Source organism: Vipera berus, assembly GCF_964194415.1.
Source record: "Vipera berus genome assembly, chromosome: W".
NCBI classification, from domain to species: domain Eukaryota; kingdom Metazoa; phylum Chordata; class Lepidosauria; order Squamata; family Viperidae; genus Vipera; species Vipera berus.
The window spans coordinates 66,551,165-66,576,039 of record NC_138210.1 but is presented as its reverse complement, the minus strand read 5'-3'; the positions used below and the strand labels follow the sequence as shown (position 1 = coordinate 66,576,039).

General features: G+C 35.6%; 1 protein-coding gene across 1 annotated transcript; it reads left to right on the top strand.

Moving 5' to 3' along the window:
* Positions 1 to 207: 207 nt before the first annotated feature.
* On the top strand, positions 208 to 17,719 carry LOC308676393 (vomeronasal type-2 receptor 26-like; the record flags this gene model as incomplete). Its single annotated transcript, XM_081342205.1, has 7 exons — positions 208 to 264; positions 1,499 to 1,726; positions 8,317 to 8,409; positions 12,340 to 12,990; positions 13,979 to 14,206; positions 15,850 to 15,976; positions 16,794 to 17,719. The coding sequence occupies 7 exons, from the start codon at positions 208 to 210 to the stop codon at positions 17,717 to 17,719; spliced, it is 2,310 nt and encodes a 769-aa protein (XP_081198331.1).
* Between the last annotated feature and the right edge of the window lie 7,156 nt (positions 17,720 to 24,875).

Below are 24,875 nucleotides of genomic sequence, written 5' to 3'. Positions count from 1 at the left end.
TGGTCTCATCTATCGGAACCATGACAGTTGAAATTCATGATGGTACAATTCAAAAAACACTGAGCAATTATTTGGTTGCCGGGAGAAAGCCTCTGCTCTCTGATAAGAACTATTTGCAAAGTTGCATCTGAACAAAACACAATGCTTCTGGAACACTGTCCTTTGGATAGACAAGATAAAAGGGGAGATGTTTGGCCATAATGCCCAATGCCACATTTGGTGAACACCAAACACAGCATATCAGCACAAACATCTCATACCAGAGTAAGTCAAAATTCCTTGACAACCAAGTCAAAGATTGATAAAGTCATACAGAAAATGATTTCTTCAAGTTATTGCTGCTAATGTTGCTTCTACAAGTGATTGAATCATAAGGTGTACTTCTTCACACATGGCTTCTCCATTTTGGCTTTCTTTTTGTAAAATAAATTATGTTGTGTTGTAATATGTCATGTGTTGGTATTCATCTGGGGTTGTATTTACCTAATTTTAAGAACTGTTAAGGACCAGATAATTTCTAATATATCATGATGCATAAAACCATAGAACTCAAAATGGGTGTATTTACTTTTTCACATGACTGTATACATAATAGAAGATACAATATGTGCTTTGGGTTCTGTATTTTGATTCCACAGTGAGGAGAAGAGTGTGCGATGCAGAAAGAAAGAAAGAAAGAAAGAAAGAAAGAAAGAAAGAAAGAAAGAAAGAAAGAAAGAAAGAAAGAAAGAAAGAAAGAAAGAAAGAAAGAAAGAAAGAAGGAAGGAAGGAAGGAAGGAAGGAAGGAAGGAAGGAAGGAAGGAAGGAAGGAAGGAAGGAAGGAAGAAAGGAAGAAAGAAAGAAAGAAAGAAAGAAAGAAAGAAAGAAAGAAAGAAAGAAAGAAAGAAAGAAAGAAAGAAAGAAAGAAAGAAAGAAAGAAAGAAAGAAAGAAAGAAAGAAAGAAAGAAAGAAAGAAAGAAAGAAAGAAAGAAAGAAAGAAAGAAAGAAAGGAGGGCACTGAGCACTGATTCATTAGCAGATCAGAAGGAGCAATATTATTGTTTGTCTGTTTCTCATAGGCAGGACATAAATAGCATTTTTAGTACAGCGTAATTAGAACAATAGACTGGAACCCAGATTTCACAAAGGGTTATGTGATGGGATACATGATAATATTCCCTTATGCATGATGAGAATGTGAAAGGAATTCTAAAAATAATGTAGAGGAGTTCGGGAATGCCATTGAGACAGAATTCAAAAGTCAGCAGGAATGTTAATAAAAATGAAATGATGATTTATTCTTGGAAAAAAGCGAATTTGACACTTCTGTTTAGAGGGAAAGTTTATTGGGCTTTCAGGTTTCTGTTGTTGTACCCTATAGCAATAAAATAGTTTCTTTGTACTATGTTTGCTGATTGGTCTACCTCAACAGGATCACATATAGCTTAAAAAGTGCCTTCTTTCATACTTGCTCATTATTTCCAATTGTTAAAACTTTATCTCATTTTTTCCCATTTAGTTCCATTGGTATCTGAGGACTATTTCATTTAACAACAGTGTTGGAGAAATGATTTATTTTGATGAAAGAGGAGAGCTAGTAACAGGATTTGATGTTATCAACTGGGTCACGTTCTCCAACCAATCGTTTCATCGAATCAAAGTTGGAAATATAGCTCCAGTGGCTCCTTCCAAAAATTTTCTTACTATTTCTGCAGAAGAAATAATCTGGCCCACCATGTTTAACCAGGTACCTTTGGCTCCAATATTTCTCAATAGGATATAATTTCTATTATTTCTTTTCCCAAATATGCTTTTCCACAAGGCAACTGTACTTTCTTGTTTTTCTTTGAAAATGTTTTACTTCACATCCAAAAAGCTTTTGGATGACAGTCAGACCTGAAGAAGCTTCTTGGATGAGAAGCAAAATATCTTCAAAGAAAAACAAGAAAGTTCAGTTGCCTCATGGAAAAAGTATCTCTGGAATAACTATGACCTGGATGACTGAGAATCTCAATAGATATATTCAGTGTTGTTGTTTTTTTTTTGTAAAAGAAAAAGGTCCCGGAACTCACACATGTCATACAACCCGCCTTGCCTACCCTACAAGGTTCCATCCAAAAAAGGTGCTGGAACTCCAATCTGAGCGTTCTATGAGAAAAAAAAGCCCTGGATATATTATTTCTTTTATTTTCACTTACTGGTTTAAGAGTCAGATGAGAAGCAAAATATCTTCAAAGAAAAAACAGAAAGTTCAGTTGCCTCATGGAAAAAGCATCTCTGGGATAACTATGACCTGGATGACTGAGAATCTCAATAGATATATTATTTCTTTTATTTTCACTTACTGGATTAAGAGTCAGATAGTTTCTTCAACAATTCCAGGGTCATATTTCCTGTACTGGCATGATAGCACAAGGGCCTTCAATCTGAGCTCCTTTATATGAAGACAAGAGTCCAGCCCTTAGCACTCATCGAGAACATTGATGAAGCACTTCAAATTTCTCTGGATCAAAGATTTTGCTGAACTTTTAAGAAATAAATTTTAAAAACATTTTCACTTAATATTAAAAATAACATTTGTTTAAAAAGCACTGCTTGTTAATATGTGATATTATATTAAAATATATAGGCATTTTATTACTGTACAAAAACAATATATTGAGAAGAATATACCTATAGTATACTAGGTTGTAGCTTCTACAAAGGGGGAGGGGTATTCATCAGCCTTTAAAATTTCTGCAGAGAACATTATCTGTTGTTGAACCAGGTACATTCTGCACTAATTTAAAAAAGAAATAATAGTGAAAATATTATTTAAAGAGTGATTCAGTATTCAGATATCTTTCTAGAAGAGTTTTGCCCATGAACATACAGCATTCTCTGAGTGATTCATATATGGTAAAACTGAAAAGACAGTTATCGGTATAAATCACCAAGTAAAAGAATAAATGCATCAAATGAATATTAAAACTTTAATTTTCCATAAAATTCAAAGGCAGACTCCATACATAGAAGACCTGAAACTTTGGACATTATTAGAAAGCCATTTATAAAGTTAGAGGTCAAGAATGCTTGTACTTAAATATTTAAGTACAAAGTTCTTCTGAACATTGAAGTGTACTTTCACAATTTAGATACCTAGTCATTTATTTTTTTATTATGGCTTTATTTTTCCACCAATGTGGGCTTTTCAAATAATTCTGGCTTCTTTGATTATGACTGTTAATCTAAAATTTTATGAATATTTGCTCAAATTCTAAATATTCGCAAGAGTATCCAGAATTGTCCAAGACTACAAAGGGATGCCTATTTTAGTGTAACAGTAGATAATTTTTATTCCAAAAGATGTTAAATGGATAATTAGAGGAATTTAAATAAGTTACATGTTCAGTTGAAAAAAAATACTCATGCCATATATAAATGCAAATATATTATATACCTAAATTATTAGCAAAATCCCAATTCTTCAAATGCAAGCATTTCTGAATGTTAAAGGATAATGTCTCATTTTTTCTTCTTAATGTCCAACAGGCACAGCCCTTTTCTAAGTGCAATCCTCAATGCTTATCAGGGTCTAGCAAAATAATAATAGAAGGAAAGCCCTTTTGCTGCTATGATTGTCTTAAATGTCCAGAAGGGAAAATTTCAGCCAATACAGGTAAGATAACTAAAGGACAAATTTCAGTGCTTTGTATTTTGTACAATATTTCTTAAAAATTAGTTTACCATCTCTTTTAAAAAATGTACATAATTCAGGAGAGATGTTGATTATTCAGTCTATTGAAATCTCAAGCCATATTTTTACTTTACTTACTCACTGATGGCTTCTATGAAAGTAAAGAGATATCAATGCTAGCTGGGATGAACCTTATATCATTTTGGAGAATTCCAGTTTAGAAGGTGATTGAAAGAAATGCTAAATGTTCAGTCCCAGTTAATTAACCCTAATCTTGGGGGAAAAAATGATAATATATTCTTGGAAGAATAAAAAAAATTAAGCTTCAATGTATCTCAGGTGAACTTGAGTAATTTTAAAAGTAATCTATAACTGTAATGGTTCCTTAATAATAGAAAAATAATAAGCCAAATCAACAAATAAATAATGTGGACAGAAAAAAAATCTTAAATTGTAGTATATTATAGATTTAACAAACTTTCTACCTGATTTTAAGTGGTACTGTGTGGTTTCTTGGAATAGGTAACAGAATGGGTAGTAATAAAGAAAAGTCAAGAGCTGTGTCTTAATGGTAAATCTGCCTTAAATATGAGACAGGAATCTTTGGGTCCTTCTTTGCAGTCCCAGAACTCCCCAAAAGTATTCAGGATGATAAACATGTTCCATAAATCCAATTATTATTTCCTTTTGCTTTACCCAGCAGAGCTATTAGAAATAAAAGATCATCATAACAATGTTGATCAGTGTTAGATATGTTTAGTCTCCTTGACCAGAATCTGAGCAACCAGATATCTAACATGCCTAAATCATTACAGGACAAACTGAAAATATTTAGCTTAAACAGTCACATTAGCTATCTTTCCTCCCATACAATCAAATACAATTTATAAATATGAAAACATTTTTTTTTAGATGCAGATGACTGTTTCCCATGTTCAGAAGATGAATATCCAAACAAAGCTCACACTCTTTGCATTCCAAAGCGCATCATATTTTTGTCTTATAAAGAATCTCTGGGAATTAGCTTCTCAGCTATGGCTTTCTTCTTTTCTTTCGTCACAGCTTTGGTCCTGCGTATTTTCATTAGACACCAGGACACTCCAATTGTCAAAGCCAACAATAGGAACCTCACGTATATTCTTCTTATGTCCCTCTTCCTCTCCTTCCTTTGCATTTTGCTTTTCATTGGGCAACCCGACCAAGTAAAGTGCCTCATGAGACAAACTACTTTTGGCATCATCTTCTCTGTAGCCCTTTCTTGTATTTTAGGCAAAACAATCATAGTGGTTCTTGCTTTCATGGCCACCAAACCAGGCTCCAAAATGAGGAAATGGGTGGGGAAAAGGTTGGCCAATATTATTGTTTTTTCTTGCTCCCTAGTGCAAGCCACCTTTAGTAGTGTGTGGCTTGCAATTTCTCCCCCATTCCCCCATTCAGACAAGCACTCTATAGCTGAAGAAATTGTCCTAGAATGTATTGAAGGTTCAGGCATCATGTTTTATACTGTCTTTGGTTTTATGGGTTTCTTAACTGCTATCAGTTTCACTGTAGCTTTCTTTGCTAGGAAGCTACCTGATAGTTTCAATGAAGCCAAATTTATCACCTTCAGCATGTTGGTCTTTTGTAGTGTCTGGATATCATTTTTCCCCACCTATCTAAGCACCAAGGGAAAGTACATGGTGGCTGTGGAGATCTTCTCCATTTTAGCTTCTGCAGCTGGTTTACTGTGCTGCATCTTTGCCCCAAAATGCTACATTATTGTTCTGAGGCCTGATTTGAACAGAAAGGAACAGCTGGTAAAGAAACAAAACTGACCCTTTAAATCAATTATGCTATATATTAAATTAGGAGGGAAACATATTTTAAGTAGTATGTTATCCAGGCCACAGGAAGATGAAAATAGAAGGGAAGCCATTTTGCTGTTATGATTGCCTTCCATGCGCAAAAGGGAAAATTTCAAACCAGATGGGTAAGAGTGGTCCTATGCAAGACCATACAATTTTCTTAACTGTGGTTCTAAATGGTGATATTTAAACAATCTACAAATGACGTCTATTCAATGATATTTCTTTAGAAATGCCAAAAGTGAAAGAATATTTCAAAGAATCCAAAAATAAACTTCTAATCTCATTTGTACTAGATTGTTCCAATTACTGCTTCTAATTAATGCTGAAATTTTATTTTCCAAGATAAAAGAAATTGTGTTAGTATGTGTGTGTATAAAAGGAAAGGGATAGAACTGGGGTATATTTGCTGAATTTAGGAAATTGATTCCATTAAATAATAATATCCCGTATAATATTCATTTTCCTCCTGCTAAAGTAAGCATTTTTTTTTATTTTTTCCAAAAAATCTCTGCATGATGAAATATTCCAATAATGGATAAAATCTGCAGGCCAGGATTAAAATGAGGAGTCATTGCTGCTCTCTAAACTTCATTGTTTTCTTTATAGAATTTCATTACCCAAACCGGGACCTTTATCAATCCTAGTCTAGTATTAACACTGATATATATATTACCTATTTTGGGGTAATGAAACATCTGGATGAAAACAACCAAGCTTCGAGAGCACCAAAGACCAAAGATTACTATTTGAATCATTATTGGATTATTGGAAGAATTACTGCAAAACAATATTCAAGTATCTTAAAATCAATATTGTACGATTATGGGACATGGCAGTGACTAACTTGGAATAGGACATGGTTACATAAGGAACCGTGTTTATCCCATTGCATTGGCCTGTCCACCATATCAGGCAAGGAAGATATGTTGGGGATTCTGTCAGCCAATAAATTCATATTGGGGAATCCATTAAGAGAGCTTAATATGGGCAGCATTGTGTTATACTGCTTTGACACTTTTTCCTTAGGTACCTTGCAGTCCATTGTGATTTGGAGAGAGATTTTTCTCTGGGCTACTACTCAGTGGTAGGATTCAGCCAGTTCACACCATTTCAGCATAACCGGTAGCTAATTTTTTGTTGCCCAGGCCCAGAATGGACTTCCAGAAGCAGCATCCCACAGAGAATCGGTTGTTCACCTATTTGAATCCCACCACTGCTGCTACTGTTTGGTGTTCTGCAGTATTCATAGTCTCTTGGTTCCTCTTCAATATCTAGATGAGCCTGCTAGGTGGGCTCTTTGGTTGCCATGTGATCAGGTATAATCAATATAAAAAACTGGCATCCTATGAGTCCTGAGAAAGGAAGGAAGGAAGGAAGGAAGGAAGGAAGGAAGGAAGGAAGGAAGGAAGGAAGGAAATAAGCAAAGAAGGAAAGAAGGAAGGAAGGAAAGGATTTAACATTTATAAATAAATGGACTTCCTGAAGTTATTTCACAATTAAAGAGGAAGGTGTGCTCTAAGTCAGGATCAGAAAAAGGAAAGAAGGCGAGGTTGTCAGAATACAAATGAATTTGAGGGCTAATCCACATGGAGCCCCATTTCCATCTGTCCTGTTTGCCATCGTTCACTCCCTAGAGACTAAAATGGACAATGTGAAATTTGAGCGGGCCCTGAACAAGGAGTATATATCGGAGGTGGTGACCCTTTGTGAGCTGTATGCAACGAAAATTCATTTTGATGTATGCCGATTGGTGTACATTCAAAGTGACAATAAAGTTATCATCATCATCAATTGATTTCCCATTTCCCACTTTTGTGATCAAAAAGATTTGTTGCAGGACTATAACATATCAATGGTGGATAATTGGTTAAATCAGGTGCAGGATCATGTCAGTCATCACAGACCCCCCAAAATATGGTCCACATCAGGAGACTTTGAGGATATAGATTAAAAACCATTTGAAACAAGTGAAAAGCCGAGTTATATTTTTAGTATTTATAATTTAGTTTTCAAGAAAAATAACAGTGTTGAAAACTATGTCCCTCTTAATATTAAGAACTTTCTCTTCTGAAATTGATTCACTCTCTAAAGGAGGATCAATTAAAAATTTGTCTCCAACATTATTCCTTTTTATCTGTTTGCTTACTAGGCATTACACACTGTTCCCATCCCAAAGGAATCTGAGCAGCTTACAAATTTACTCCCATTGTGAATGTTAAAAAGAAATATCGTGATAAAATTAAATTACAAATACAATAACCAAAGTAGTTAAAGACCTCTCAAAATAATAAAAAATGTGAGTGTGATCCTATAATATGATAGGTCCATTTCTCTTTGGCTTTTTGGAAAAGTCATGCTTTAATGTGCTTCCTAATGGGAAAGTTGGGTAGTACTATTATTCCACAGAATGACAAGTTTACAGCTACAGAACTAGCATTTGTTCATTTGCATTTGCATTTTCTTTTTTCCCCCCTCTCTAGCTCCTATACAGTTTGCAATTACGAATACCTTTTCCTAGTCCATAAATATCATCATTCTGATTACTACTCAAAATCTCAGAGGAGCTTCACTGACTGTGCATTGATTTCCCCTATAATTACCCAAAGAATATCTGTAAAGTAGATTATTCTCAAATCCTTGAGGAATTTCAAGGGACAATTACCCAAGAACAGCTCTGGGTTGAAAAGTGTTGTTAATTGTATGACCAAATTGCTAGAGCTGCAACAATTTGCTCTTTAGGAAAGAATATTTATAGTGAGTATCCTAATCAGTGAGAGGGTTCTTCCCTGTCTCCCTTATGTTTTATTTTTGCAGGTGGATCTGGTTCATACTGTATGTGGTGACAAACATTTTATTGAAGAAGATGATATTTTCCATGGCAGAGATGGCAACATTGTCAATGTTACTGTCAGGAATTGCATGCCTTATTCTTTGTACTAAAGAATGTGTTATGGAGAAACCTCCCCTTATTAAGCACAAATATTTTCTGCCAGGAGATTTCATAGTGGCTGGGATACTATCTCAATTCTACATGATATCTGATCCAGTTGGTTTCACAAGGCACCCATCTGAAGATCTGGTTGATGAGATTGTGTACAGATTTTCACTTCTTTACACATATACATATACATATACATATACACATACACACACATACACACAAATACACACACACATATATACATATACATATACATACATGCATACATACATATGTGTGTGTGTGTGTGTGTGTGTGTAAAGGTAAAGGTTGCCCCGCACATGTGTGCTAGTCAGTTCTAACTCTAGGGGCCGGTGCTCATCTCTGTTTCAAAGCTGAAGAGCCAGCGCTTGTCCGAGGACGTCTCCGTGGTTATGTGGCCGACATGACTAGATGCCAAAGACGCATGGAACGCTGTTACCTTCCCACCGTAGTGGTCCCTATTTTTCTACTTGCATTTTTACGTGCTTTTGAACTGCTAGGTTGGCAGAATCTGGGACGAGTAACAGGCACTCACTCTGTTATGCGGCATTTGGGATTCGACCTGCCAAACTGCCGACCATCAGGTCAACAAGCTCAGCATCCTAACCCACTGAGCCACCGCATCCCTCTCATACACACACACACACACACACATACACACACACACATATATTTCCCAGGTGCATTTTCCATTTCATCAAAAACAACATTTTTAGACACTCTGGAAAAATATTTGCAAAATGTTTCCATTACTACTGTATAAAACTATTTCATCAGTTTTAATATCCATCCATCACAATATTGGTGGTTCTGTAATGTCATTTATCAGGAGGAGAAATATGATTTGTAATATATCTGTCATTGCAGATATTTCCTGCAGAACTACCAACATATCCTAGCCTTGGTTTTTGCTATAAAGGAGATAAACGGAAACAATAATATATTATACAACATCAGCCTGGGTGTTCAAATCTCTAATAGTTATTTCATGGCGAGATGGACTACTCTGGCTTCAATGGAACTTGTTTCAACACAGGGCAGATTCATGCCCAACTATAAGTGTGATGTCAAGGATTGGGTGGTTTCTGTCATTGCGGGACCTAACTCTTCCATCTTTCCTTTCATGGCAAATATTATGAATGTCTACAAGATTTGTTCTTGAACAGGTAAGATTTGTTCTTGAACAAATTTTTAGTAGATCAACCCTGACTGCTCTTTAGAAGGCCAGATCCTGAAGCTAAAACTCAAATACTTTGGCCACCTAAGCAGAAGGAAGGACTCACTGGAGAAGAGCCTAATGCTGGGAAAGATTGAGGGAAATAGAAGAAAGGGACGACAGAGAATGAGGTGGCTGGATGGAGTCACTCAAGCAGTAGGCGTGAGCTTAAATGGACTCCAGAAGATGGTAGAGGACAGGAAGGCCTGGAGGAACGTTGTCCACAGGGTCACAATGAGTGAGACATGACTTCGCAGCTAGCAACAACAAAGAACAACCAGGAGGAAGAACTGCAGGCAATTACAACACTCTGATAAATATAATCTGGACCTAAACCAGAAGGGTAACCTGAGAAAGCATCTCAGGATTGACCCCCCAAATACACTTCACTCTTTGGAACATAAAGGCAGGAGAGCAAATGCTATCCAGTTTTCAAGATTCATGTCAGCCTTTCAAGATTATGCAGATTAGGAGACAAAATCCTGAAATCTTCTATTGTAAAGTTACAATAAAGAATCTTGCAAATCTAAAAATAATCCCTCCTTTTGCTTTTATAAACATTTTTTAAATAAACAACAAATAATCTTTTTTTTTCTTTTACATTTTGTGATTTAGAAATAAAGTGGCAACCTCAAACAAGTTATGAATTTGCAGATGAGATGGATACTTTTTAGTACTCTGCTAGATTTCTTCATCAATAGGAATTTGAATCAATTAATATATTTGATTCCTTGAATTATTTATTAATGCACTCTATAGAAATATCAGTTCATTTCATGTATCCATTTTCTTACCATGACTTAATAATGAAGTAAAGGATTCATGGACTTGATAAAGTAAAGGGAATAGTTATCTTGATCTTTATATTGCAGAATATATTTCCTTCCTTCCTTCCTTCCTTCCTTCCTTCCTTCCTTCCTTCCTTCCTTCCTTCCTTCCTTCCTTCCTTCCTCTCCATGAATTGTTCATGACTCAGGTAACAAAAAATTAATCTATGTATTACAAATGAATCAATATGAAATTCAAATAAAATATTTATTTGACTATTTATTTATTTATTTATTTATGTATTTATTTATTTATTTATTTATTTATTTATTTATTTATTTATTTATTTATACTTATATACCGCCCTTCTCCCATAGGACTCAGGGCGGTTCACAAGGTTTTTTTAAAAACAATACAACAAATTACAAAAATTAAAAACAATTAAAATGATTAAACTAACCTTGAAACTAAAAACTCCAATTACAATTAAAATACAATTAAAACCCCAGTTAATACTCTCACTCCAGGCCAGAAAGCTCGAAGAGCCAGGTCTTCAGGTCCCGGCAGAATGAGCGAAGGTCAGGGGCAGTCATAAGCTCTACAGGTAGGTGGTTCCAAAGGGCCGGCGCACCCACAGAGAAGGCCCTCCCCCTGGGTGTTGTCTGCCGGCAATATTTTACCGGTGGTACCCTGAGAAGACCCTCCCTGTGGAAGCACACAGGACAAAGGGAGCTTGATGTTCCTGAGGGAGCAGGTGTTCCCTCAGATATAATTCCCTTATAGCTCATACTGTAAAATGCATCAAGTACTTAGCAAAAATACTAGAACTAAAAGATAAATAGCTGAAATGATGTTCTTCAATTACACATCCTATCTCACCTTCATCCCATCATTACTTCATCCCATCATTATTTCATTTCTTGAATGTCTTCCATTTTCTATGAGGAGAAAATTAGTGATATGTGTGTATGGGTTTCCTTCCTCAGACAGGACTTAGATTTAGATGTCAACGCTGTAAACAGTGGATGTTCATGCTCTGACAACTGATGAAAATTGCTATTTTTTTCTCTTTGCTTTTAACATGCCTTTTCTGGTATTTAGAAATCAGATGCAGAAGGACGGGGGTATTGGGATGAATGCTTGACCTTAGCTAGCCATAATAATAATGCTGCTTTGTGGGAACTCAAGGGTGAACTGATAATGTTTGGGCAGGATGAGGAGCTGGGGAGAAAGCCTGTGTTTTAGGCTAATTGGAGAATGTGAATTATGACAGTTTATTGGGGTGGAAATTGCACTTTGTTATTTTTTTCCGGGGGAAGGGAATTTAATTTTTGGGTTCAACTATGTAGTGCCAATACTTTGTTTCTTGAATAAAATATTCTTAAAGGAAGAATTTTTGTCTTGAAGTTCTTTTGATGGGTTTCATCTATCGGAACCATGACATTAGACATTAAAACATGTGGTTCCTTTTCACCATAATATTTCCTGAATTAATGTATATTTGATGTTTCTTGTTTTGAACTTATATTACAGTAACAGCTGTTGTATAAAAATTCCACATTTTTTTCTGAAATTGATTAGATATCTTTCAATATTTGCAACAAACAAAATTAATTAAGAGCAGAACTTTCAAAAATAATGAAAATATTTCATTTTGGAAAAACATGTCCCCTCTTTCTCCTATGTTTAGCTCATTTATGGATCTTCTCCATTGATACATGGCAAGACACAAGATGTTTTCTTTCATCAATTTTTCCCAAACGGTGATCAAGAGATTATGGGTCTTCTCCAACTGCTGTTGTATTTAAAGTGGACATGGATTGGACTGATTTTCCAACTTGAAAAGAGTGACAAAAGGTTCGTAGAAAATGCTGTTAATTTATTTTCCCAGAAAGGAATCTGTTTTGACTTCATGAAAGAGACAGTCCAGTCAACATTTACGAATTATGTTCCAAGTATAGTTAATGATTTCAGTAAACTATACATTATTATCATGAAGAGCACTGCCAATGTGATAATCCTATACGGTGAAAACCAATACATTATTGCTATTATACTTTTGCCGTATTTTGAAGAAATAGCAGAGATACCAGTCAAGAGAAAAGATAAAGTTTGGATAATGCCAGCTCAAATGGAATTTACATCACTTTCTCTTCTCAAAATGTTGGATATGGATGCTTTCCATGGTGCTATAACTTTTGAAGTGTCTTCCAAGGAGATCCCTGGATTCAATAAATTCCTTCAGATGACAAAGCCAACTTCAGGAGAGGAAGACCAATTAATGAGAGTGTTTTGGAAACAGGTTTTTGATTGTACCTTTGCTTATGCATTGGTAGATGATGGAAAGCTGTGCACTGGAGAAGAGAAGTTTGAGAATGTACCTAAGTCTGTGTTTGACACCACCATGACTGGGCAGACTTACAGCATCTATAATGCAGTCTATGCTGTGGCACATGCTTTACATGTCATGCTTTACCCCACATTTAAAGACAGGGCAAGAGAAGTTGGGAGAGAAACATTTTTGACTCAAGAAGTATGGCAGGTAATTAGAGAATGAATGAAGATTTCCCATTAATCTTCTTCTAATCAATGAGCTGCAGAACAAAGTATAATGCCAATGAGAACACTGATGATTTTAAGTCTACTATCTCTCCATTTTCCTCATCCTTCCAAGATTTGAAAAGTTTTGCAATTGTGAATAGATAAAAAAAACCTATAACTGTGGAGGAAAAGGTTTAGATGCTGCAGAATCTGTGTGATTCTCAGAGGTTCAAATATCTGTGGCAGAGTAGAAACAAGATGAGCATTTGTGGAATAGTAATTCTAATAAAGTGCTCAATTATATTAAATGGATGAGCCATAACCTAATACCACTGCTATCCTCCCTCCCTCCCTCCCTCTCCTCCTCCTCTCCCTCCTCCTCCTCTTTCCTTCCTTCCTTCCTTCCTTCCTTCCTTCCTTCCTTCCTTCCTTCCTTCCTTCCTTCCAAAAAAGTTCAGAGAAGAGCAACTAAGATGATCAAAGCCCTGGAGACTAAAACATACAAAGACATGGCTGCACAAGTTGGGTTTGGCTAGTTTAAAGAAATGAAGAGATAGGGGAGGCATGATAGCAATATTCCAGTATTTGAGGGGTTGCCACAAAGAAGAGGGGGTCATGTTATTCACCAAAGCACCAGAGGACAGAATGAGAAGCACTGGTTGGAAACTGAATAAAGAGAGAAGCAATCTGGAATTAAGGAGAAACTTCCTGACAGTGAGGACAATTAACCAGTGGAACAGTTTGCCTTTAGAAATCATGGGCGCTCCATCATTGGAGATTTTTAAGAAGGGGCTAGACAGTCACTTGTATGAGATGGTATAGGTTCTCCTCCTTGAGGAGGGGGCTGGATTAGAAGACCTCCAAGGTCCCTTCCACCTCTATTCTATTCTGTTCTGTTTTGTTCTGTTCTGTTATATTTTATTCCAGTCCAGTCCATTCCTTCTTCCCTTCCTCTTTTCCATTAATTTTCTGCCTTTGCTTCTGTTTAGCTCCATCACTATTTGAGAACCATCTCTTTTAATAATACCGCAGGACAGAAGGTTTCATTTAATGAAAATGGAGACTTGGACACTGGATTTGACATTACCAACTGGGTCACCTTCTCAAACAAGAGCTTTGTTAAAGTCAAAGTTGGAAAGATCAACCCAACAGCTTCTCTGGATAAACTATTAATCATTTCTACAGAGGACATCATCTGGCCTCCCATGTTTAACCAGGTATTTCCAGCTCAGATTTCAAACTACAGTATGTACATTTTCCCTTCCCTTCTTGCTTTCAGCAATATACAGTACATTTGAACTTGTCCTTCAAATTGTCAGACTGAAGACTGACAATCCAAAGAAATAATGATCAATAGCTGCTGTCTATTCTTCTAGGATTTCAAGGTTGGCTGAACTTAAATTATATAGTTTAATGACTGTATTGTATATGCTGCAGAAGTTCCACAATACAAGATGGTATTTTTGGAAAATCCATAACTAATTTCCAAACAGTGATACTGATTTTATTCAAGTTGTATTTCAGATTCCATGCAAGTTGAAATTACTTTTAATTTTAAAGGAGGAATCATGCTTGTACAATATTATTATTGTTGTTGAAACCATAATCACTATATGGATATATGCTCATCATGTTGATATAATATCTCATCAGTCCATAGATATTCAAGAATTTACTTTGATCTCATAATTTCAGCTAATCCATTGTCCTCCTATTCTTCTTCAGGTTTGTCAATCATAGCGTTTCTTCTCTAGTCTTCCCTTTCCTTGAGTAGTCTATCCTGATTTCCACAGTTTCCATTTGCTAATCATTGTATATAGGAAGCCATATCTATTAGATACTGGAGTTAATTCATTCTTCTTTTATCCTATTGTGTTCTTTTTAGTCCTCTAAAAATCATTTGCAACTATCTACATTTTGTTTCTTGCTCCTCCTCAGAGTCTTTATTTCCAAACTATTGTAAATAATTCAATCATCTGTACTGATTGACTTATCACAATAGCCACTGAAATAACCCAATCCTTCACCTTCTTTTTAAAGTTCCTATATCTAGTGTTAATTTCTTCTATATGTCTTCTGCATACCGTCTATCTTTACCTATTCAGTAAAAAAGATAAAACTGTTGCTCCTAATTTTATTCTTTTTCCACCAGTACTTGAAATATATGACTATCTGAATGAAGGCAATTATAGTGTTAGGGGCAAAAAATCAGGAACAAAGAGATTACAAAAATAGTAAAAGTTTATTTCATGCTAGCTTTGAAGAAGAATGTGATCTATTTTCTGCCAAGGCAATTTGGCACAAGATAAGAGCCAACAGGACTTCAATTGGAGATGGGACTTATGTCTCTTCTGTGTGCAAAGGGACCCCAGTTTGTTTATGCTTTGACTGCACCCCCGGGCTCAACCTGGTTGTATCCTACATGGTGTCTACTTTCTTGACATGGCTGGGAAGCAAAAAGAAATGAGGAATCCCATATCAATGATCATGTTAACCCTAGTTCAGACAGAACTCCTTGATGCTTTGCGGGCAAAAGGAGAGAAATAAATTGAAACTCAAGGAAAATATATACATCTCTATTTCCAGCTAATTTATGTATGAGAAACAGCTCTTCTGTTTGACTTTCACCTAGCCAAATTGTGCTATTTTTTTACCTCTCCAATACTTAGGGTACCCTCCTTCATTTTTCATTCTAGCTCTCATTACCTGTAATACTATAATTTCTCTAAAGCAAGGAGATTTTGGAACCTCTACATCCAGGATTTATTATATAAAAGTAAAATCCATACTGAAACTGAATTTTCTGGGGGGGGGGGGAAATGTGTGCCTTGCAGTAAAACCTGCTTTCACTTTTTGATAGGTAAAACCACTTTCTGTGTGCAATGATAATTGCTATCCAGGCCACAGGAAGATGAAAATAGAAGGGAAGCCATTTTGCTGTTATGATTGCCTTCCATGCGCAAAAGGGAAAATTTCAAACCAGATGGGTAAGAGTGGTCCTATGCAAGACCGTACAATTTTCTTAACTGTGGTTCTAAATGGTGATATTTAAACAATCTACAAATGACTTCTATTCAATGATATTTCTTTAGAAATGCCAAAAGTGAAAGAATATTTCAAAGAATCCAAAAATAAACTTCTAATCTCATTTGTTCTAGATTGTTCCAATTACTGCTTCTAATTAATGCTGAAATTTTATTTTCCAAGATAAAAGAAATTGTGTTAGTATGTGTGTGTATAAAAGGAAAGGGATAGAACTGGGGTATATTTGCTGAATTTAGGAAATTGATTCCATTAAATAATAATATCCCATATAATATTCATTTTCCTCCTGCTAAAGTAAGCATTTTTTTATTTTTTTCCAAAAAATCTCTGCATGATGAAATATCCAATAATGGAGAAAATCTGCAGGCCCGGATTGAAATGAGGAGTCATTGCTGCTCTCTAAACTTCATTGTTTTCTTTATAGAATTTCATTACCCAAACCGGGACCTTTATCAATCCTAGTCTAGTATTAACACTGATATATATATATATTACCTATTTTGGGGTAATGAAACATCTGGATGAAAACAACCAAGCTTCGAGAGCACCAAAGACCAAAGATTACTATTTGAATCATTATTGGATTATTGGAAGAATTACTGCAAAACAATATTCAAGTATCTTAAAATCTGGCATATTTATAGCCAGGAACTAAATACAAACAGGCATTGCTTAATTAGGAATAAATCAATCTCCTTAATTAACATTCAGTTCTGCTACCTGGCTACTTGTTGAAATTGACTACTTTTCTTTTTCCAGATGCAGTTGATTGCTTCCAATGTTCAGAAGATCGATATCCAAACAAGGCTCAAACTCTTTGCATTCTAAAAAAAATAACCTTCTTGTCTTACAATGAGCCCCTGGGAGTCACATTGACCATTGTTAGTCTATTATTTTCTGTCATCACCATTATGATGCTGGGAATCTTCATTAAAAAGCAGGATACCCCTATTGTCAAAGCCAACAACAGGAATCTGACTTACACCCTCCTCATTGCCCTTCTGCTCTCCTTCCTTTGCACTTTCTTTTTCATTGGGCAACCTGATCACATAAGATGTCTCATGCGACAAACTGCTTTTGGCATCATTTTCTCTATAGCCCTTTCTTGTATTTTGAGTAAAACAACTATAGTTGTTCTTGCTTTCATGGCCACAAAGCCAGGCTCCAAAATGCGGAAATGGGTTGGGAAAAGGATGGCTCTTTCTATTATCCTTTCTTGCTCCTTGACCCAATTCACAATCTGCTTACTGTGGCTGGTAATTTCTCCCCCATTCCCAGATTCTGACATGCACTCCATGGCTGAAGAAATTGTCCAAGAATGTAATGAAGGTTCAACCACTATGTTTTATACCATTCTTAGTTTTTTGGGATTCTTGACTGCTATTAGCTTCTCAGTTGCCTTCCTAGCTAGGAAGTTACCTGACTGCTTTAATGAAGCCAAATTTATCACCTTTAGCATGTTGGTGTTTTGCAGTGTTTGGTTATCATTTGTTCCTACCTATCTGAGCACCAAGGGGAAATACATGGTGGCTGTAGAGATCTTCTCCATTTTGGCTTCTGCAGCTGGATTACTGGGCAGCATATTTTTCCCCAAATGTTACATCATTATTTTGAGACCTGATTTGAATATAAAGGAGCAATTAACAAAGAAAAAATGTGAATATGGAGTTCAATTTGGCCATTGATTCAATGCAAACTTCCCCCTCCAATATAAAAATACTCCAATATACTCCAATATAAAATTCAGGGTTCATTACATGCTGGAGTTTCTGGAACCTGGAATCGGTACATAAATCTGAACATAGCTTCACCATCATCATCAAAAGCCCTAAAACATTCTATTAAGTGACAATAACTTTGGTTCCCTTTAGGAAAATTGCTTATAAAAGGAACAGTAGAATACTTCAGTAGAATATTTTGGCTAATTGCTATGAAATGTTACAAACAATATCAGAGTGCTCACAGTTTTACATTCTGAAACTGTTGAAATTCAAATTTTCTTCTGGCTGTTCCTCTGAATTAGTTTTTATGTCTCTTATAGATGTAAAGATTCATTCTGAATCAGAAGTTGATAAAGTTTGCAAAAAGGGTCCTTAACATTTTTCTCCCTTGCCACTTTCCATTTTTATATACTGTTTACAAGGCTTTAATATTTTATTGGTATACCACTCAGAGTCATCTGTGAAGGATATGATTGGTTTTAAAATGGGATGAATAAATAAATGATTGTGCTCTGATTACCAAGTATCTGAATTTTAATTTTGTGACCATGGAATTGCAATGAGCACAACTATGAGGATGTCTAAGAAGTACTGCTCCTTAAATAACATCATAACTTCAATTGGTCTTTTAAAGAGTGGATATTAAATGAGACAATCCATAAACAATTATATATATATTGATACCGCAGAATATCTAAATATCAAGAGATAAATTGAGAAAATTGTTGCTCAGAGTTGTCACTTGCTGAGTTGCTGCATGCATCTCTTGATTATATTAACATCTATCAGACAAAATTGCTGTAATTTGTTCACAGATCCAGGGGGCCAATGCCTATGGAGCAGTCTGGCTTCAATATCTGGGAATAGTTTGAATCTATTGAGCCTGAGAAAATGGATCGGTCCTTAGGACTATGAGCTCAGCGACTTCCTCTTTAGATCCAAGTGGCTTTCAAAACCAACAACATTCTCCCCTTCTATATAAACTCAAAAGGTCAGTGTGGGTAGCACTGTTTTTGATGGTTTACCTTCTTTCTCTGATTTACATTCCAGACAGTGGTGATTGGCAAAGAGATGTTGCCTTTGGCCTACACTGTGTGATGTTCTCAGTGCGAGGTATCATCAGTTCAAAAAAGTGCCATACTATGGGTCTTTAGAGGGACATGGTGGCTCAGTGGGTTAGGACGCTGAGCTTGTCGATCAGAAGGTCGGCAGTTTGGCAGGTCGAATCACGAGTGCCGTGTAACAGAGTGAGCACCTGTTACTCATCCCAGCTTCTGCCAACCTAGCAGCTCAAAAGCACATAAAAATGCAAGTAGAAAAATAGGGATCACTATGATGGGAAGGTAACAGCGTTCCGTGCACCTTTGGCATCTAGTCATGCCAGCCTCATGATCACGGAGATGTCCTCGGACAAGCGCTGGCTCTTCGGCTTTGAAACAGAGATGAGCACCAGCTCCTAGAGTTGGAAACGACTAGCACGCATGTGCAGGGGAACTTTTACCTTTACCTTTATGGGTCTTATTTGCTAGAAAGATATATTTGATAGGTCCTAGAGGAAGGAAGGAAGAAAGGAGGGAAGGATTTAATTTTTATAAATAAGTGAATTTTTTATTTTAGTATTTGTATATTATCATATTCTTCAATTTATTTGTCCATGTAATAATAATAATAATAATAATAATAATAATAATAATAATAATAATAATAATAATAAGAAGAAGAAGAAGAAGAAGAAGAAGAAGAAGAAGAAGAAGAAGAAGAAGAAGAAGAAGAAGAAGAAGAAGGCAAATGGCTGTCTAGTCTCTTCTTAAAAACCTCCAGTGTTGGAGCATTCACCACCTCTGGAGGCAGGTTGTTCCACTGGTTAATTGTTCTAACTGTCAGGAAGTTTCTCCTTAGTTCTAGGTTGCTTCTCTCCTTGACTAGTTTCCATCCGTGGCTTCTTGTCCTGCTTTCAGGTGCTTTGGAGAATAGCTTGACTCCCTCTTCTTTGTGGTAGCCCCTGAGATATTGGAACACTGCTATCATGTCACCCCTCGTCCTTCTCTTCCTTAAACTACACATACCCAATTCCAGCAACCGTTCCCTATATGTTTTAGCCTCCAGCCCCCTAATCCTCTTTGTTGCTTTTCTCTGTACCCTTTCTAGAGTCTTGACATCTTTTTTACATCATGGTGACCAAAACTGGATGCAGTATTCCAGGTGTGGCCTTACCAAAGCATTGTAAAGTGGTATTAGTACTTCACGTGATCTTGATTCTATCACTCTGTTAATGCAGCCTAGCACAGTGTTGGCTTTTTTGGCAGCTGCAGCACACTGCTGGCTCATATTTAAGTGATTGTCCACTAGGACTCTGAGATCCCTCTCACAGTTACTACTATCAAGCAAGGTACCACCTATACTATACCTGTGCATTTGATTTTTCCTGCCTAAATGCAGAACCTTACTTTTTTCACCATTGAATTTCAATTTGTTAGATAGTGCCCAGTGTTTGAGTCTGTCCAGATCCTCCTGTATCTTAAGCCTATTTTCTGGAGTATTGGCTATTCCTGCCAGCTTGGTGTCATCTGCAAATTTGATGAGTTCCCCATCTATCCCCTCATCCAAATCGTTGATGAAGATGTTGAAGAGCACTGGGCCCAGAACAGAACCCTGGGGCACCCCACTACACACTTCCTTCCATGTAGATGCAGTTCCATTGAGGACCACATGCTGAGTACGGCCTGTCAGCCAGCTACGAATCCATCTGGTGGTGATGCTATCTAACCCACATTTTTCTATCTTATGTGGTCAAAGAAGTACTGGTTAAGGACAAAGTAAAAATAAATAATTTCAAGAGACCATTATTTCTTTACTACAAAGAAAATGATTCATGTTATGTTTTTGTATAAGATAAAAGGAGCAACATTTGTTGCAGCAATCAAATTTCACAATTAATGAGGAAGGAGTCCTGTGACTGGTAGATTATTATTATTATTCATTTCCCATATATGATTGATTAAGAGATTTGTTGCATGGTTATAAAATATCAATGGCGGATAAATTGATTGGTGGTGGCTCTTGTCACTCATCAAGCCAGAAAAAAAAATGGTTCACACCATGTGATTTTGAGGAGTAAAACAATCTTTTAAAATGAGTGAAAAGAGCCAAGCTATATTTTTATTTTGCAATAAAAACAGTATTGAAAAATATGGTCCTCCTAGAACTTAGAAAATTCTATTTTGAGATTGATTCACTTTGTAAATGTGGCTCAAATAAAAAGTTGTTTCCAATGGTATTCCTTTATTATTTGCATATTCACTTGGCATTATACACTGTTCCCATCCCAAAGGACTCTGTGCAGCTCACAGGCCTGCTTCCATTAGAAAGGTTAAAAATAAATGTCATGATTAAATTACATTACAAATACAATAATCAAAGTGCTTAAAGAGGTTAAAATTCACCCAAAGTGCTTAAAATTCACCCATAATGCCCACCTTTATTTATCAAAAGGATAAATAAAGGTGGGCATTATGGGTGAATTTCTTTTTGACTCTTTGGGGGGAAAAAAACATGCTTTAATGTATGTCCTAACAGGTCAAAGTCAGATAGTTGTATTGTTCCAGATAATTTAAAGTTCACAGCTACAGAACTAGCATTTGTTCATTTGAATTTTCATTTTTTTTCTCTATCTCTTTTACAGTTTTCAGTTATGAGCTTTTTTTCCCCCTAGCCCATACATATCGTTATTCTACTTTCTCCACAGTCCCCGAGGAGCTTCACCAAACATTCACTGATTTCCCCTATAATTACCCAAAGAATCTTACTAATGTGGGTTTTTTCTCAACTCTTTCAGGCACAGCACCAAAGAATAGCTCAAGATTTAAAAGGTCTGTTAATTGTGGGATCAGAACGTTAGAGATGTAGCAACCTTTTTTCTCAGAAAGTATATTTATTTTAATAAGTGAGAGTTTTTTCCCCTTTATGTTTCATTCTTTCAGATAGAACTGGTTTGAATGTAGTGAAAAATGTTTTCTTGAAGAAGATGGAATTTTCCATGGTAGTGATGGCAATATTGTCAATGTTACTGTCAGGAGTTACATGCCTTATTCTGCGTACTAAAGCATGTTCTGTGGGGAAACTTCCCCTTATTAAGCACAAGTATTTTCTGCCAGGAGATTTCATAATGGCTGGGATACTATCTCAGTTCTACATGATATCTGATCCAGTTGGTTTCACAAGGCACCCATCTGAAGAACTGGTTGATGAACTCATGTAAAGACTTTCTCTTCTTAACTATAGCATATCTTAAACCATATATCTTTCTCTAATAGGTTGCTCTGGCAAATAAACACACAAACATCCTTATGACAACTCTCCCACTGGTGTTTTTATTCAAATTCCATATTGAGATTTTCTTGTTTTCTTACTGTTAAATGAATCATTAGTGATGTATTATAAAGGTGCTGTACTATTTGTAGCTAAATCTATCTTAATCATTTAATTCTTTCACTTAATATTAGGGAACAGTTGCATGCTTTGAATTATTTTCCAAACAGCTGTTGAGCATGCATGGAACACAGACTTAGAGTCTCTCTGCCCTAATAAAACAGCAGTGACTTTTATTGGGGTAAAGTCTATCATTATCCCAGGGGGGAAAAAACCACATACTATATAACATTTGTCCTCAAGTTTACTCCAAACACACTTTTCATGCCTATATCCTCCATAAAACATACCCAAGAAAAAGATAAAAATATAAGGATATATATATATACATACATACATACATACATACATACATACATACATATATATATATATATATATATATATATATATATATATATATATATATATATATATACACACACACACACACACATATATACTTTTAATATGATCATTTTTCTTCAAGCAATTTATATGTTTCTAGCAAAAATTGTTTATGATGAATTAAAAGAATCATAACATCCTGCCTAGATACACACAATATATCTTTCATTGCAGATTTTTCCTGCAGAACTACCAACATATCCTGGCCTTGGTTTTTGCTGTAAAAGAGATAAATGAAAATAAACATATATTATCCAACATGAGTTTGGGTACTGACATCTCTAACAACTATTTCATGGCGAGATGGACTTACTTAGCTTCAATGGAGCTTCTCTCAACACGTGGCAGATTCATCCCCAACTATAAGTGTGATGCCAAGGACTGGGCAGTATCTGCTATTGCAGGACCTAACTCTCACATCTGTCCCTTCATGGCAAACATCTTGAATGTCTACAAGATGCCCCAGGTGAGATTTTTTTCTTGGACTAAGTATACACTGTAAGAATAACCTTGAAAGGCAGGAGGAAGAACTGCAGTCCTATAAAAAAAAGCCTGATAAAAGAAATTTGAGACTAAACCAGAAGTGTTCTTTGAAAAAGCATCTCAGGATTGACACCCATTCCTCCCCAATTCTCTGGAAAGTTAAGGCAGGGAAAGTGTTTTCCTACTTGCAAGGTTAATGTCATCCCTTCCAGATTGTCCAGGGTAGGAGACCAAAATCACACATACTAATAATTCTTTTATTGTAACATTACAATAACAGAGTCATGCAAGTCTTAAATTACCTCCCTTTTTTTCTTTCACAAAGTAATGTTTACAAAAATACAACAAATAAAGCAACTTTTCTTTTTATTATTTTTTGTGGTTTGGAAATAAAGTGGCAATCCAAACAATGATGAACAACATACCATGTGTTTGCAGAAGAGATAGATAATTTTAAGTACCTTACTTGAGTTATTCTTCAATCTGAATCTATGATGAAAGTCAACTTTGGTAGATTGTCTAGACTAGAAAATGAAATCATGAATACTAATAGTTACATTATTGTAAGTTACAATAATCTTACAACCCTGAATGAACTCACCTTTTCTTTTTTACTTTTATAAAGCCATGTTTAGAAAACAATAAATAATCATTCCTTTCCTTGAATATTATATTTTGTGATATGGAATTAAAACGGCAGTCCAAACTATGCATTTGCAGATGAGATGGATATTTTTTTTGTACTTTACTTGTTTTATTCCTCAATCTAAATCATCTGAACAATTAATATACAATGATTCTTTGACATATTTACAAATACATGAAGAGAAATGTCAATACATTGTCATGCATTCATTTTCCTACCATGCTTTAGTAAAAATATTAACAAGTCATGGACCAGATTGAGTAATAGTTATCTTGATCTTTGTATTGCACATTGACCTTCCTTCCTTCCTTCCTTCCTTCCTTCCTTCCTTCCTTCCTTCCTTCCTTCCTTCCTTCCTTCCTTCCTTCCCTCCCTCCCTCCCTCCCTCCCTCCCTCCTTACAATCTCTCTCCTTCCCTCCTTTCTGTCTATATATGTTATCCATGGTAATTCAAATAATTTTTAAAAATGAAGTTATGTAATACAAATGAATGAAAGCTGCACATAAAATTACATAAAATGCTCTGTATATGAGTTAAAGTTAATTTTCTCTATAGCACATATAAGCAATTCTTGCTGTTATTTACTAACATTTGCTAAACACAGGTTACTGTGATATTATAAGAATTTCTCCTCCTCCTTCCTCTAAAATTAGGACAATCAATGGATTAATAAATCCTAAGGAGACATGGTCAGTTCCATCAGCCAGAATATTTTATCAGGATTTCTATGGAAAATTGAATGTGGTAAAATTATATATGTTTGATGCCTAAAATTATTGACTTAAGTTTATTTAAACATAACACAGTACTTTTGCTTTTCCCAAATTCTGAAATTGGGGAAAGTATCCAAAGATTTAGCACTAGTTGCTTTTCAGATCACACAATGTTGGTTGCTGGGGAACTGCATATTTTTTTTAGAAATGTTAGAAATAAGGAGGGAAACTTCTTGATTTGTAGCATACTTGTTTCTGGAATTCAGATACCACAAAATGGAAAGTAAGAGGAAGATACATTACAAAATATGAAATAACTGAAATGAAATGGAGGAAACTAATTCATTGTGCTCTTCCAGTTCTTGTTGGATTGCAACTTATATCCATCTTTACATTCATATTTGTATGAGGATGCCTCCATATGTATCTATATGTTCATATGTATCCACATGAGGATGCCTC